This window comes from Rhinopithecus bieti, unplaced genomic scaffold (genome assembly GCF_001698545.2).
Source record: "Rhinopithecus bieti isolate Rb0 unplaced genomic scaffold, ASM169854v2 scaffold_1918, whole genome shotgun sequence".
Taxonomy (NCBI): Eukaryota; Metazoa; Chordata; class Mammalia; order Primates; family Cercopithecidae; genus Rhinopithecus; species Rhinopithecus bieti.
Genome location: NW_016803680.1, coordinates 1,618,380 through 1,635,995, shown reverse-complemented (window position 1 = coordinate 1,635,995; position 17,616 = coordinate 1,618,380). Strand labels below are relative to the sequence as shown.

The following is a 17,616-nucleotide window of genomic DNA, read 5'->3' as shown; positions in this document are numbered from 1 at the left end:
TTGAGATGGAGTCTCACTCTGTCACCTAGGCTGGAGTGCAGTGGCGTGATCTCAACTCACTGCAACTTCTGCCTCCCAGGTTCAAGCGATTCTCCTGCCTCAGCCTCCCCAGTAGCTGGGATTACAAGTGCGTGCCACCACGCTCGGCTGATTTCTGTATTATTAGTAGAGATGGGGTTTCACCATGTTGGCCCGGCTGGTCTCAGACTCCTGATGTCATGATCTGCCTGCCTCAGCCTCCCAAAGTGCTGGGATTACAGGCGTGAGCCACTGCGCCCAGGGATTGTTCCCTTCTTTCTGTCCATGTGTACTCAATGTTTAGCTCCCATTTGTAAGTAAGAACATATGGGATTTGGTTTTCTGTTCCTGCGTTAATTTGCTTAGCATTGTGTTATGTCTCATTCATTTAGATTTGTCATAAAATCGGCCCTCAATCCACACTACTGGTGGGAGTCTAAAACCCAGCAAGTACTTTGGAAGCAGTTTGATATTATCTCCTAAAGTTGAATCTCTGTATGCCCAAGACTGGCCATTCTCCTAAGTACAGACCCAAGGGAAACTTTTGGCATGTGCAATAGGAGATCTGTACAAAAAATACAGTGGCAGAACTCACAGTAACAAACACTTGGAAACAGCCCAAATGCCTATTAATCAAGTTAACTGGTGGCCAGGTGCGATGACTTATGCTGTAATCCCAGCACTTTGGGAGGCCGAGGCGGGCGGATTACCTGAGGTCAGCAGTTTGAGACCAGCCTGATCCAACATGGTAAAACCTCATCTCTACTAAAAAAAAAATACAAAAAAATAGCCAGGCGTGGTGGTGGGTGCCCGTAATCCCAGCTACTCAGGAGGCTGAGGCAGGAGAATTGCTTGAAACCAGGAGGCACAAGTTGCAGTGAGCCAAGATCACGCCACTACACTCCAGCCTGGCGACAGAACAAGACTCCATCTGAAAAACAAACAACAACAAAAAGTGAATTAATAAAGTATAAGAGAGTCAGAAATTATAATATGTATAATAAAGTACTGAAAAGAACTGCACTGACGTGTAACTATATAAGTAAATCTTAGTAACTCTATTAAGGACAAAATCTTAGCAATACTATATATAATACAGATACTGTAATAATATAATTATATCTATAATATATATTATTATATATAATGTTATGACTATATACAATATATACATATATTATTGATACTAATTAATAATTATTATATACTGTATGGTTATATGCTATGTATAATACTCCATGTTATTATTTTTCATTTTATATATAAATAATATATTTACGCTTATATATAAATTTTATTACTATTTTTAATAGTATAAAATAAAATAAGATCAAAATATTATCTATAGTTTGTACCCCTTTTAAATTGTTAAAAACAACTAAAGTAAAAATATAAACACTTTAGGAACAGGCTGGTGGCTCACACCTGTAATTCCAGCAATTTGGGAGGCCCAGGTGGGTGAATCACTTGAGGCCAGGAGTTCTAGACCAGCCTGGCCAACCCTGTCAGTGCTAAAGACAAAACCCCATCTCTACTAAAAATACAAAAATTAGCCAGGTGTGGTGGGACGCACTTGTAATCCCAGCTACTCGGGAGGCTGAGAAATGAGAATCACTTGAACCAGGGAGGCAGAGGTTGCAGTGAGCCGAGATTGCACCACTGTATTCCAGCCTGGGCAACAGAGCAAGACACTGTCTCCAGACAAACAAACATTTTAGGAACATATAGAAATGCCATAACACTGTATATGAAGGAAAGAAATCAAGGGGCAGATGAACACAGGATTCAAGGTGGGTAAACCCAGGGGACTAGGTTATTGTCAAGATCCATTAATGCCTAGCATGGTGCCTGACATGCAGCAGATGCTCAATAAATGTTAACCCATATTAGTAACAAACAAGCGAGCACCTAGCCTGGTCCTCTGTGCTTTCCAGGTGTGGGATGATCTACATGGAGCCCCATCAGCTAGGCTGGAAGCCCCTGAAGGATTCCTACATGGACACCCTGCCCTCCAGTCTCACTGAGGAGCACAAGGAATTGGTGAGCCCCTCAGACCCTTTCCTTCCCCTCCTCCTGTCTCCCTGGTTTTCATCTCGAGAGTCTTCTAGGTACATCTTCACCTTCATAGTCCCAGGAGGCAAGAAGGGGCAGGGAATTCCCTTGTTGTCCCCAGTTATCTTGTTTCCTGGCTGCCTGCCATTTTTCCAACTTTCTTCTCCATATGGTAGGCATGGGGTGGTGCAGTCAATTTCTCCTTCCTCTTCTTCCTTCCCCATCACTCCCTGGATCCCCAGTGGAGAATCCCAGTGCTGAGGAATGTTCTCTGTGGAAGCTGAAATGTCACCTCTTTCTTCATTGCCCCACTAACAGAAATGTCTGTAGAAGCTTCTCTAGAGATGGACCAGGTGTTCCTTTTTGTGCTGCCAATTCCCATCCCTGTAACCTGGACTCTGCACCTCCCACCTTGAGGGAGCTGGAACCAGTTAGAAGTGCTTTCATTGCAGCTACTGTGAGCGACCACTCCCTTCTTCCCTTCTCTAAAGAGGTGGGAAAGTTCAGGTTAGGCGGGTACCTGACCACACTCTCAGACCCGGAAGCAGGAAGGGAGTAGCGGTGTCTGTGGTCCCTCTTGCCCTCCCCTGCGTTAATAGAATGCTTGGGAAAGTCTCCCACTGAGGAATCCAAGAAGGGTCTATTCCCACAATGGAAACTCTTTGGGGGATTATGTAGGACGGTTCCATGTCTGTCACCACCTACATACATGGATAATGTGTAAACACGAGTACATATCCATGTGCATATTCAAGCACCAGTCCACACACACACACACACCAAAAGCTGCCGAGTCCCCATATATGTAAAGTCATTTAGGGACTCCCCAATGTCCCTGGCACAAAGTTTAACTCCTTATCAGGGCCCATGAGACTCTGTGATCTGGCCCCACCTGCCTCTGCAATCTCGTTGCCTGCTCTTTCTCAGCCACAGCTTAGCAATCTCCAGCAGTCCTGTCTTGTTTCCAAGACAAGCCCAGGTTTCACCACCTCAAGGCTTTTGCTCTTTTTATACCTATTCCTGGGACTCTTGCCTCAGTTTATCTCAGAGTTGGCTCACCCTCATCATGTAGTTCTCAACATAAAAATCTCCTCCTCCAGGAAGCCTTCTTTAACTACCCTATTTAAACCCTTCCTGTTATTCTTCACCATAACACCTTAGTGTTTCCTGCTAGGACTTTGCATGATCTGTAGGTATTTTACTGATTTCCCTGCTAGATTAGTTATTTATTGTTTGTCTTCCCTGCCTCTCAGACTGTAAACTCCATGAGAGTTCCTTGTCTACCTATTCCATTGTTTATCCCCAGCACTACTACCGTGCAATTAGTAGATGCTCAATAAATATTTGTTGACTGAATTGATATACCACATTTCCATGTATACCTGTATTTTTATGTATACATATAAATGCATCTACACATACATGTATTATCCATATAGATCCACACCTAAGTGTGTATTTATTTAGTGATGGCCTTCCTACTTCTTAAAAAAAAAATGTGCATAGGGAAAGTCACAGATAAAGTATAACAAAGAGGCTGAGTGTAGTGGCTCACGCCTGTAATCCCAGCACTTTGGGAGGCCGAGGTGGGCGGATCACTTGAGGTCAGGAGTTCGAGACCAGCATGGCCAACATGGTAAAACCCTGTCTCTACTAAAAGTACAAAAATTGCTGAGCATGATGGTGCATGCCTGTAATCCCAGCTACTCAGGGAGGCTGAGGCAGGAGAATCGCTTGAACCCAGGGGAGTGGAGGTTGTGGTGAGCTGAGATCACACCATTGCACTCAAGCCTCGGCGACAGAACAAAACTCCGGCTCAAAAAAAAAAAAAAAATTAAGTAAGTAAATCAATAAATCTTTTTTTAAAAAGCATAACAAAGGTTAAAGGTTTAAAAAAGCATTACAAGGAAAGCAAGCCGGATAACTTTTTAAAAGAGTAAATGGACTGGCGAACAGATACTAGAGGCAAGAATCATGATACCCCCAAATAAGAGCATACAAACCTACCCATACATGTGGTGAATTACTGAAAATGAGCCCCCCAAATTAGCTGTGTACTCTCTTTGACTAATTTATACAGGAGTCCCACCTCACCAGTGTCTATCAGTCATTTGTAAATTAGTTGTTTAGAATTCCTAATACTTTTTATAGAAACAAAGGCAGATACAGTAGTTGGGTTCTTTTTTTTTTTTTGAGACGGAGTCTTGCTCTGTCGCCCAGGCTGGAGTGCAGTGGCCGGATCTCAGCTCACTGCAAGCTCCACCTCCCAGGTTCACGCCATTCTCCTGCCTCAGCCTCCCAAGTGGCTGGGACTACAGGCGCCCGCCACCTCACCCGGCTAGTTTTTTGTATTTTTTTAGTAGAGACGGGGTTTCACCGTGTTCGCCAGGATGATCTCGATCTCCTGACCTCGTGATCTGCCCGTCTCAGCCTCCCAAAGTGCTGGGATTACAGGCTTGAGCCACCTCACCCGGCCAGTAGTTGGGTTCTAAACACATTTTATGCATCTTGTAGCTGACCCAGAGTGTTTCCAAGCCTCTCTTGAGTATCAGCTCTGGGCAGTGGAATGTGGATGGGAAACTGAGTTAACATGGCCTGTGGGCAACAGTCTTAGGACCCTGAAGGAGGACACTGAGATAGGAGTTTTGTTGCCTGTAAGTTTTCCCCCAAGGCACCTACATGTAAAATCAGCAGTCTAACCAGCGTCTCTAGCCTCAGGAGGTAGGCCAAGCTCTTGGTCTTCAACTCACTTGTTGATCATGTCTCCAAGTCTCATGGAGCTTTCTACTTTCAGGTCAATGATATGTTCATGTGGCTTGTCCAGCCCTGCCTGGAATTTGGTCGCCTTCATTGTAAATTTGTTGTCCAAACGTCTCCCATCCACCTTGCCTTCTCAATGATGAGACTGTACTCCTCTCTACTTGGTAAGTGCTAGCCATGATTCTTTAGCCACATGGGGGATGGGTCTACTTTGGCTATTTCTTTCTTTTTCTTTTTTTTGAAATGAAGTCTAACTCTATCACCAAGGCTAGAGTGCAGTGGCATGATCTTGGCTCACTGCAGCCTCCGCCTCCCAGGTTCAAGTGATTCTCCTGCCTTGGCCTTCTGAGTAGCTGAGATTAAGGCACACACCACTCTATTTTTTGTGTGTTTTTAGTAGAGACAGGTTTCACCATGTTGACCAAGCTGGTCTTGAACTCATGACTTCAAGTGGTCCACCTGCCTCTGCCTCCCAAAGTGCTGGGATTACAGGCATGAGCCACAGCACCTGGCCTACCTTGACTATTTTTTCTGCTCCCACCTCTCTTTGGCCCCCATTGAATTACAACAAGACTGGCTGTTTGGTCTAGAACAAGCAAGCCTTTGGAGTGCAGATAGTAGAGTTTGGTAGGGAAAATCCATGTGTTTAGTCTTTGTCTGATACTGATTTTTGGGGGGTGTTCTAGTGCAAATTACTCCATCATTCCTCAGTCTAAGGCTCCTCATTCACATAATGAGAGTAGTATTCCTGCCCTTTCTACCTCACAGGGATATCCCAGAGGGAGATGAACATAGCGGGACCCCCGTCTTAACTCCTCTCTGATAAGAGATTAATATCCAAAAAAACAAAAAAGTAAATGTAGACTTACTGATCCAGCACTTTCACCTCTGGATATAAACCCAAAAGAATTGAAAGCAGAGACTCAATCAGATATTTGTATAACCATGTTCATAGAACTTTTGTTCACAGTAGTCAAATGGTGAAAACAACCCATGTGTCTACTGATGGATGAACAAATAAGCAAAATGTGTTGTAATTTTGCAATGAAATACTATTTAGCCTTAAAAAGGAAATAAATTCTGATGCATGCTATAGCTTGGATGAACACTAAAGCCATTATACTAAGAAAGTCACAAAATGACTGTGCAATTCTACCTCTATAATGTATGTAGAGTAGCCAAATTTATAAGGACAGAAAGGAGAGTTCTGATTGCAAAGGGGATGAGGGAGGATGGAGGGGGAAGTTATTGTTTAATGGGCAAAGAGCTTCTATATCCAGTTCTGGATATAGATGGTGGTGATGGTTGCACAGCAATATGAATGCACTTAATACCACTGAACTATACACTAAAAAATGGTTAGATGGTAAATTATACATCATGTATTTTACTGCAATAAAAATATTGCAACAAAGGCTGGGCACGGTGGCTCACGCTTGTAATTCCAGCACTTTGGGAAGTTGAGGTGGGTAGATCACGAGATCAGGAGTTCGAGACCAGCCTGGCCAACAACAAAGTGAAACCCCGTCTCTACTAAAAATACAAAAATTAGTTGGGCATAGTGGTGGCCACCTGTAATCCCAGCTACTCAGGAGGCTGAGGCAGGAGAATCACGTGTACCTGGGAGGCGGAGGTTGTAGTGAGCCGAGATGGTGCCACTGCACTCGAGTATGGACGACAGAGCTAGATTCCAGCTCAAAAAAGTATATATATATTTATAGGTATTCTATATATTTATGTATATTATATATTATATAGTTATATATATATATATTTAAAAAATTATATATATAAAATAAAAATATTGGTCACGCCCTATAATCCCAGCATTTTGAGGACGGCCGAGGTGGGTGGATTGCTGAGCTCAGGAGTTCGAGACCAGCCTGCGGCAACCTGGCAAAACCCATCTCTACAAAAAATACAAAAATTAGCCAGATGTGGGGCTGGGCCTGCTTGGTCCCAGCTACTTCAGGACGGGGCGCGCGAGGAGGAGAGGGGTCCACTTGTGGAGGCCGGGAGGTCGAGACTACAGTGGAGCCTGTGACTGCACGCCCCTGCCCCACTCCAACCTGGGAGACAGAGTGAGACACTGTTTCAAAAAAAAAAAATGCATGTGATAAATGATCTGGCTAGCGGTGATAGGCAACTCGTCAATATCAGTCGCCCCTCGGCCCCAGACCCTTCAAAGCGCGCAAAGCCCAACCAGTTCAAGCCCGTTATATCTGTGGCCAGTTCGTGCCACTCTGTCCTGGGAGATTCGCTTTCTCACTTACAGATGAAATCAGGGGCAGTTAGAAGAGGAGGAAATGGAATTAGGAAGCCTGTCAAGTCAACAAATCTTTCTCTGGCTCCAAGGGACTGTTTTCTCTTTTCCTTTGGTGCTGGACCGTGGGCTGGCACCATCACATGCAGACAGCAGAAAGAAATGGTTGTGATGTGGTTTTCCGCAACCTGATCATGGGCATCGCGACGATAACCACCCAGGCCCAAAAGCGGCCAAAACCCGTCACCAAGAAACAATACCTTCCAGAAAGAGGTAATTTAGAACCCGGTTTGTTATATTCTAGTAAATAGTTTGGAATTACGTTTCTAAATGCCAACCAGAATGGCAGACAGGTGAACCCTTTACAAAGCCAAGGAAGGCCAGGCATAATGGCTTAATAAATGTATAAGGAACGACAGAATTAAAATATCATCATTGGCTGGCAGGTGGCTCACACTGGCAATCCCAGCACTTTGGGAGGCCGAGGTAGGCAGATCCACTGAGGTCGAGCATGTCAGGCCAGCCTGGCCAACATCATGAAACCTCGTCGCTATTGAAAATTACAAACAAAATTAGTCAGCATGGTGACACGCGCCTGTAAAATACCAGCTATCAGGAGGCTGAGGCAGGAGGATTGCTTGAGTCAGGGAGTAGAGGTGCATGTGAGCTGAGATCATGCCACTGCACTCCAGCCTGAGCAACAAACTGGGCTTGTCTCAAAAAAAAAAGAGTTGGCCCATGGGTGCGTCCTAAAGTCAGGGTTTTATGGATACTTAACCACTTTGAATTTAGGAAAAGATGATATGACTGTTTTATTTGCACAAAATTACCTATAATTCCATCACCAAAACAAAATGAGGAAATATAGACCCTTGGTTTTTCTTATTGCCTTTCTATTTCTCTGTTGTGTGTTGACATGCCTTCATAATAGGGGTACTTACGGTATTAATATTCTTTTAATTGTCATATAGTTTTGTTGTTGTTTGTTTTTGAGATGGATCTGGCCTCTTGCCCCTGCTGGAGTGTGGTGGTACGATCTTGCTCGCTGCAACCTCCGCCCCCAGTTCAAGAGATTCTCCGTCCTCAGCCTCCAAGTAGCTGGATTTATTCTAGTGTCTGTCTTATCTCTCTTCTATGCTGGGCTTAATTTGGTATTTTAGTTTAGAGATTTGGCTTTCGCCACATTTTGCCAGTCTGTCTCAAACTCTTGATCCTTAAGTTGTTATCCACTCTTGTCCTTCTGTCTCTCCCAAATGCTTGGATTACTGGGCATGAGCCCACTGCCACCTGGCCGCAGTTATTATTTTAATAGTCTATCTCAATATGTTTTTCCAATTGTTTTCGTGACATTACACTATCTTTTCAAACTGATTTCATTTTTAGTGACTATAAATATTCTTTGTGGGTGCATCATTTTCTTATAAGGAAGATGGTTCTTCTAAGTACTTTTGTTTGTTTTCTTACCACCTAAGTAAGAGTATTTATTTATTAAAATTTTTGGAGGCCGGTGCGCTGGGCTCAAGCCTGTAATCAGCACTTTTTTGGGAGCGAGGACGGGTTTTTCGTGTATTCACTGTATGTCAGAGTATTATCACGAGGTCAGGAGATCGAGACCATCCTGGCTAACACGGTGAAACCCTGTCTCTACTAAAAAATACAAAAAAAAACTAGCTGGGCGAGGTGGCGTGCGCCTGTAGTCCCAGCTGCTCGGGAGGCTGAGGCAGGAGAATGGCGTGAACCCGGGAGGCGGAGCTTGCAGTGAGCTGAGATCCGGCCACTGCACTCCAGCCTGGGCGACAGAGCAAGACTCCGTCTCAAAAAAAAAAAAAAAAATTTGGAAAATACGGAGAAAGGAATAGAACAAAATTAAGATCAATGGTAATCCCACGCTCCAGAAATATCACTATGTTTTCTTTCAGTTTTTTCTGTATTCCTAGAACAAAAAGATCATACTATAAATACTTCCCAAATAGCTTTACTTTTTGCAATTGTAAAACAAAAAAAGGTGTATCCAGGGCCACGAGAGAACTTCCAGGGGAGACAGTAATGTTGCATATCTTAAGAGTGACCTGGATTACACAAATATGTGTATTTGCCAAAACTTAGTAAATGTGGGCTTAGGATGTGTGCATTTCGTTGTAAGATTTATGTCAAAGGAAAAAATATATAAATAAATACTGAACACTAGGTAGTGATAAGCATGCTGATGTATTTATGAGAAAGTGTGTAGATGCTTAACAATTAATTTTGTATTTTTTTTGTAAAAAAGATAGATTAAAGGAAGGGTAGAGGGATGACCCAGTATGTACTAAAACAAATAAAAAGCTAATGGTAAAATCTAGAAGGTGAGTATACAAATGTTCACTGTACAATGTCTTCCATGTTTCTGTATGTTTGAATTTTTTTCATAATAATGAAATAATGAATGAGCAAGTAGATACAATTACCGCCTGCCACATACTCTTTCTCTGCACAGCTTGCGCGCTTCATGTGACACATGGCCATCTGTCAGATTGTGAACCCCAAAATTCTGAGACAGGTCTCAGTTAATTCAGAAAGTTTATTTTGCCAAGGTTAAGGATGCACGCCTTTGACACAGCTCAGGAGGCCCTGACAACATGCGCCCAAGGTGGTCAGAGCACAGTTTTATACATTTTAGGGAGACATGAGACATCAATCAACGTATGTAAGGTGAACATTGGTGCCCTCTGGAAAGGCGGGACAACTTGAAGTGGGGTGGAGACTTCCAAGACATAGGTAGATAAGAGAGAAATGGTTGCATTCTTTTGAGTTTCTGATTAGCCTCTCCAAAAGAGGCAATCAGATAAGCTTTTATCTCAGTGAGCAGAAGGGTGGCTTTGAATAGAATGGGAGACAGGTTTGCCCTAAGGGATTCCCTGCTTGACTTTTCCTTTTAGCTTAATGATTTTGGGGGCCCAAGACATGCTCCTTTCGCAAGATGGACCCCATGGAGGCTCTGTCTCTGTACCAATCCATTAGTCAGATTGTCGTGCATTCATTGAGTTTTTGGTTTGGATGATTTTTGCTTATTTTATTGTCATAGTAAAATACACATACACCAAATTTACCATTTTGACCATTTTTAATTGTTCAAATCAGTGGCATTAAATACATTCACATTGTTGGGCAACCATCACCTCCCTCCATCTCCAAGACGTTTTTCACCTTCCCTAACCATAACTGTTCTCATTCAACAGTACCTGCCCCAATGCCCCTTTTCCACCCCTACCCGGGAAATAATCATTCTACTTTCTCTCCTGGGTACTGCATGTAAGAGGAATCATACGGTATTTGTCTTCTTGTGACTGGCTTATTTTACTTAGCATAATGTCTTCAGCGTTCATCCATGTTGTAGCATGTGTCAGAATTTCCTTTCTTTTTAAGGCTGAATATATTCCGTTTCATGTACACACCACGTTTTGTTCATCCATTCATCTGTCAGTGGACCCTTGAGTTGCTTCCATCTTTTGGCTATGGCAAGTAAAACTGTTATGAACATGGGTGTACGAATACTGTCTTTTGAGTCTCTGCTATCTTTGGTGTTTATACTAAGAAGTGAAAATCTGGATCATATGTTAATGCCACGTTTAATTTTTTGAGGAACTGCTGTAATGTTTTCCTTAGAGGCCACAGTATTGTACATGCCCACCAGTGATACACAGAAGTTCTGATTCCTCCACATCCTCACCAGTAGTTGTATTTTCTCTGTAGGTTTTACTGATAATAGCCATCGTGGTGGGTATGAAGTTCATTCTAATTTTTTCAGAAAAAAATGTACAATAAAATATGTGATAAAAGACAACCATGATTAACATTTTGACGACAATTAGACATTTTCTTATGCATGTATGTATCTCCAGGTTTGTTTTTAAAATATAAGATCATTCTGTACTTTTATCTCCTAGTTTTTTCTATCATTAACAACATTCTAGTGGCTACATATTTGCTTAATTCATTGTTATTTCCTTATGATGATTTCCTAAAATAGAATTGCTGAGTCAAGAGGTCGGTAACATTTTAAAGCTTTTGGTTGCTAAACTTCCCTTATGCCTCACTGAGTATTGTCTTTTCAAAATCTTAAGCAATTTGAAATATGAAAATCATATCTTAGCCAGGCACAGTGACTCACACCTGTAATCTCAGCACTTTGGGAGGCTGAGGCAGGCGGATCACTTGAGGCCAGGAATTTGAGATTTGCATGGCCAACATGGTGAAACACCATCTCTACTAAAAATACAAAAATTAGTTGGACTTGGTCGTGGGCGCCTGTAGTCCCAGCTACTCAGGAGGCTGAGGCAGGAGATTTGCTTGAACCTGGGAGGCAAAGGTTGCAGTGAGCTGAGATATCACACCACTGCAATCCAGCCTGGGCGACAGAGCAAGACTCCATCTCAAAAAACAAAACAAAACAAAAAAAACCTCAAGCAATTTGAAATATGAAAATCATATCGCATTTTAACTTTCTTCTCCTTTAAAAAAAGTTTTAATAGACTTTAGTCTTAAATTTATAGAAAAATGTTGCAGAAAATACAGAGTTTCCATATGCCACTTCTCCTTACCCACGCAAACACAGTTCTCTCATTAACATCTTGCAGTACTGTGGTATTATAGTTACAATTGATGAACCAATATTGCTAAATTATTATAAACAAAGTTCATAGTCTACATTAAGGTTCACTCTTGTGTTGTATGTCCTATGGGTTTTGACAAAGATGTAAATGTCACGTATTCACCATTACAGAATCATGTAGGATAGTTTCACACAACCCAAAAAATCCTGTGCTCCACCTCTTCATCCTCCCTTCCTTCCCTGATCCCCAGGCAACCACTGATCTTTTTACTGTCTCTATAGTTTTGACTTTTCCAAGACATGATATTCTTGGAATCATACAGTATGTGAAATTTTTAGACTGCCTTATTTCATTTAGCAATATGCAGTTGAGGTTCCTACATGCATTTTTTTTCTTTGTTAGATTGCTTCTTTATCACTTAATAATATTGCATTGTACATATGTTTATCCATCCACCCATTAAAGGATGGGTTTATTACATCCTTTTGGTTTATTACAATTTTTGGTGCTTATAAATAAAGCAGTTATAAACATTTATGTAAAGGCCTTTTGTGAACATAACTTTTCCATTAATTTATTTAGTAAACACATAGACATGCTATTGCTGGATAATGTTAAGCCTGTGTTTACCTAGACCAAGTCAAGAAGAACAGATTTCTTAATAATTTGGGGTCTTTCTATTTATAAACATGGATTATCTATTTATTTAGACTGTTTTTTATTTCTTTGGCTAGAGTTTTATAGTTTTCCTCATATAGATCTTGTATATTTTTTGTTAAATTTATACCTAAGTAGTTCCTTCTTTTTTGGAGTTAATATAAATGGTATTGTGTTTTCATTTCAAATTCCACTTGTTCATTGCCTGTATATAGAAAAGCAATTGACTTTTGTATATTAATCTCATGTCCAGCCATCTTGCTACAATCACTTGTAAGTTCCAAAAGTTTTTTTGTGGATTCTTTGGGGTTTTTTTAACATAATTATGCCATTGACAGACAGTTTTATTTCTTCCCTCCCAATATTTTATTTCCTTTTCTTGTCTTATTCCATTAGCTAGGACTTCCAGTATGATACTGAACAGAATTAATGAAAAAGGGCCTCTTTATCTTGTTCCTAGTCTTAGGAGGAAAGCTTCTAGTTCTTGGCCATTAAGTGTGATGTTTGGCTGAAGGTTTTTTGTTGATATTCTTTATCAAGTTGAGGAGTTCTCTCTGTTCCTAGTTTACTGAGAGTCTTTGTCATGAGTTGACGTTGGATTTTGTCAATGCATTTTCTGAATCTATTCATGTGATGATATGACTTTTCTTCTTTAGCCTGTTAATGCAATGAATTACATTACTTGATTTTTAAATGTTGAGCCAGCCTTATATACCTGGAATAATCAAGTGGAATAAATACCACTTGATTATGGTGTGTAATACTTTCCATATGTTGTTGGATTTGATTTGCTAATATTTTGTTGAAGATTTTTGCATCTATGTTGATGAGAGATACTTGTCTGTAATTTTCCTCTCTTATAATGTCTTTATCTGGCTTTGGTATTAGCGTAATGCTGGCCTCATAGCATGAGTTATAAAGTGTGTCCTCTGCTTCTATTTTCTGTAAGAGATTGTAGAGAATTTGTATCATTTCTTCATTAAATGTTTGATAGAATTCACCAGTGAACCCATCTTGGCCTGGCACTTTTTCTCTTGGAAGGTTGTTAATTGTTGATTAAATTTCTTTAATGTATAACAGCCTATTCAAATTATCTACTTCTCCTTATGTGAATCATGTAAATCATGTCTTTCAAGGAATTAGTTTATTTTATTTATCAAATTTGTTGGTGTAAAGTTGTTCATAATACTCCTTTATTATCTTCTTAATGTCCATAGAATCAGTACTGATGGCCTTTATTTCTCTTTCTCTCTCTTTTTTTTTTTGTGATGGAGTTTTGCCCTTGTTGCCCAGGCTGGAGTGCAATGGCATGATCTTGGCTCACCGTAACCTCATCCTCCCAGGTTCAAGTGATTCTCCTGCCTCAGCCTCCCAAGTAGCTGGTATTAAAGTCATGTGCCACCACGCCTGGCTAATTTTGTATTTTTAGTAGAGATGGGGTTTCTCCATGTTGGTCAGGCTAGTCTCAAACTCCCGACCTCAGGTGATCCACCTGCCTTGGCCTCCCAAAGTGCTGGGATTACAGGCGTGAGCCACCATGCCCAGCCTCATTCTTGATATTAGTGCTGTCTTCTCTTTTTTTCTTGGTTAACCTGTCTAAAGGTTTATCATTTTTTTTTTTTTTTAACAGCTAGGATCTGCCCAGGCTGGTCTCAAACTCCTGGACTCAAGTGATCTACCCGTCTCAGCTTCCTAAAGTTCTGGGATTACAGGCGTGACCCACTGTGCCCAGCCTGTCAATTTTATTAATTCTTCAAAGATGCAGCTTTTGTTAATTTTATCTATTAATTTCCTATTGTCAGTTTCATGATTTCTGCAATTATTTTTATTTCTTCTGTTCTGCTTCCTTTTATTTAATTTACTCTCTCTAGTTTCCTAAGATGAATGCTTAGATTATTGATTTTAGATCTTTCTTTTTGGCTGTGCACGGTGGCTCACACCTGTAATCCCAGCACTGTAGGAGGCCAAGATGGAGGATCACTTAAGCACAGGAGTTTGAGACCAGCCTGGGCAACATGTCAAAATCCTATCTTTACAAGAACAAACAACGAAAATTAGCTGGGTGTGGTAGCAAACACCTGTTGTCCCAGCTACTCAGGAGGCTGAGGTGGGATGATTGCCTGAGCCTAGGAGTTGGAGGCTGCAGTGAGCTATGATCATCCCACTGTACTCCAGCCTGGGTGACAGAGTAAGAGAGTGAAACCCTGCCTAAAAAAAATTAAAAAGTGTTTTATTGCCCAGGATGTGTTCTATCTTGGTGAATGTTTCATGTGAGCTTAAGAAAATATGTAGTCTTCTGTTGTTGGATACAGTAATGAATGTCAATTTGATCTTGTTAATTGATGAGGGTGCTCTTCGGTTTCACTATATTCCTACTTATTTTCTAACTGTTACCTGCCAATTACTGATTGACAAGGGTGGTTGAAGTATCCAGCTATGATATTGGATTTGTCTATTTCTCCTTGAAGGTCTATCAGTTTTGCCTCATGTATTTTGGCATTCTGTTTACATTTGAAAAGTGAAAATAGTATCTAATTTAAATTTCTTCTTTTTTAAATTAGAAGTGAGGTTGAATTATATATAAAGTGGTAGTTTGTTTTTCATATGTTCTTTATTTAATGTTTTGGTAGGTTTTGTTTCTGTTTTGTTTTTAACAGACTGTGTCCCCTTTTGTTTATTTTGCCTGCAATGTGATGCATCCTTTCCATCAGCAAGGAAAAACTTTATTCTCTGGCTCCCATAACCATCATCTCCTTTTTTCTTGTCTTGGGGTTTTGGTCTTCCGAGGTGCACTTTTCATTTTGATATCAGCCACCCACAACTTCAATGATTCTTTTTACAGTCTTGAATGATTTTAATTCTGCCTTTGTATCTTTTGTTCCTGTGCCAGGCTTTGTTAGTGCAAGGATGGGAAAGTACAGGTCATGGAGTGAAATTGTCAGAGTTCAGACCCTGACTCCAACACTTACTGCTGGGGTGACTTTGAGCAACTTATTTATCCTCCTTAGTTCCCTCAATTATAAAATGGGGACAATAATAATAGTAAGAATTAAATGAGTTAATACATGTAAAAATACTTTGAATAAAGCACAATATGTAGGAAATGTTAAATAGATGTGAGCAATTTTGTTGCTGTTATCATCATCACCTCTTAGGGCGTCCATCTCACTTTTTATCTCATCTTGCCTTTTCATCTTAGCTTGTTTCTCCTTTGTTGCTTTCCTGCTTCACTTAAAGTTAGGTCTTTCTGCACCTTATGGAAGATACCAAAGAGTTTTCTTGAAATTTGGCTTCAAGTCCTGCAAAAAACAAGTTTCAGCCTGGCACAGTGGCTCACCCCTGTAATCCCAGTACTTTGGGAAGCTGAGGCAGGTGGATTGCTTGAGCCCAGGAGTTTGAGACCATCCTGGGCAACATTGTAAAACCCTGTCTCTACAAAAAATACAAAACAAATTAGCCAGGTATGATGGCACACATATCTTATTCTCAGCTACTTGGGAGGCTGAGGCAGGAGGATCACTTGAGCCTAGGAGTTTGAGGCTGCAGTGAGCTGTGATACACCTACAGCCATGCATGACCACTGCACTCCAGCCTGGGTGATACGGTGAGATCCTGTCCCCCCCCAAAAAAAAGAGTTCAGAGATAAATTCTTCAGGTTAATCTCTATATGACGTTCCTTTGCACTTTTTTTTTTTTTTTTTTACATTTTACAGTTTTTTTCCACAGGCTCCACATGTTGTTTTCTGCCTTCCTTATCCTTCAAGATCAATCTGTTTATGCTGTGTCTGCAGAGATGGTAGATGAATTGCCCTTGACCTCACTTTCAGATCATTTTGTGATGACTCTTTCCTTTCCTTCTGCAGCTAGAGAGCCAATGATGTGATGTGCACAGCTCCCACTCAGTTTCTAATTTTCCCTTATAATATCTCCTGTCCACAACCATGGCCTCATCTCCTACCTCTATGCCCTACCCAGCAGATGCAGCATAAAACAAACATAATTTTCATCATGTCCTGCAAACTGACTTCCTTTGTGTATATCTTCTTTTGCAGCAGTTTATTGTTTTTTTAAAAAAACAGGTTTTTGCCAGGGATGGTGGTTCATGCCTGTAATCCCAACTACACAGGAGGCTGAGTTGGAAGGATCGCTTGAGCCTGGGAGTTTGAGACTAGCCTGAGCAACATAGCAAGACCCTGTCCTTTCTTATAACCATATTCAAAAGCTTAAAATGCCTTTCTAGCCTATGCATGAGGGCCCACGATTAAAATTCGAATGCTGAGTGCTCCAGGAAGGCCTTCTCTGGCTTCAGGGGACATTGTTTTCTAGGATTTTCATGATACACAAAGCATGGCATAAATGGATCTCTCAAATAAGTGCTGGAGGAACTATACTGGGAAGCATACACTAAGGAAAGCAAGCAGACCCTTGTGGGATTCTGTCAATGTTGGGCTCATATTGTCTGACATGGATCTTTGTTTGTCAACCCAGGGAACCGTTTGTCCAGAAAGTGCTGAATTTCTCTTTATTCACTCATTCATTGTGTGACCTTTGAAAAGTCACTCACTGCCCAGTTGAAAAGTTTACCTTATTTTTCCAAGTGCAGGAGAAGAAAGCAGAGCTGGGGTGGGGGGATAGAAATCATTTACCAATTCATTACCAATCCATTCCTTAATTTCTGCTATTCTCCTCTTTCTCCTCTTGCACCCAGATCAGAGTTTAAGTTATAATCACAACACAAAGAGAACAGGAGCCATTACTCTGATGAAAACCAAGGAGAGCTAGAGCTAAATTTACCAAGTGCCTTCTGTGTGCCCAGAGCTATGCTAGATGTTTGACACGCATATCTCACTCACTCTCCCTAGTGCCTTTCCGAGCTTGACATAAAATCAGTCCCATTTTACAGATGTGCAAATGGTAAACTTAGCCAAGGTCACACAGCTGGTAAATCTACTTTTACTAGTGAAATCTTTTCTCTTCTCTTCTCTTCACTTCTCTTCTTCTCTTCTCTTCTTTCTCTTCTCCCTCTTCTCTTCCCCATCTCTTCTCTCTCTTCTCTTCCTCTTCTCTTCTCTTCCTCTTCTCCTCTCCTCTCCTCTCCTCTCCTCTCCTCTCCTCTCCTCTCCTCTCCTCCCCTCTCCTCTCCTGTCCTCTTCTCTCTCCTCTCCTCTCCTCTCTTTTCTTTTCTTTTTTTTTTCTTTTCTTTCTTTTCTTTTCTTTTGAGACAGAGCCTCATTCTGTTGTCCAGGCTGGAGTGCAGCAGCGTGGTCATGGCTC

The 17,616-nt window shown here is 41.1% G+C and overlaps 1 protein-coding gene across 1 annotated transcript in view; it reads left to right on the top strand.

The window, feature by feature from the left end:
* Nucleotides 1–17,616, top strand: part of DNAH3 (dynein axonemal heavy chain 3) — a 215,466-nt gene that overhangs the window by 121,817 nt on the left and 76,033 nt on the right. The window contains 6 exon segments of the mRNA XM_017850181.1: nt 1,953–2,058; nt 4,865–4,994; nt 7,106–7,119; nt 7,122–7,262; nt 7,264–7,296; nt 7,299–7,366. Coding sequence (XP_017705670.1) covers nt 1,953–2,058; nt 4,865–4,994; nt 7,106–7,119; nt 7,122–7,262; nt 7,264–7,296; nt 7,299–7,366 — 492 coding nt within the window.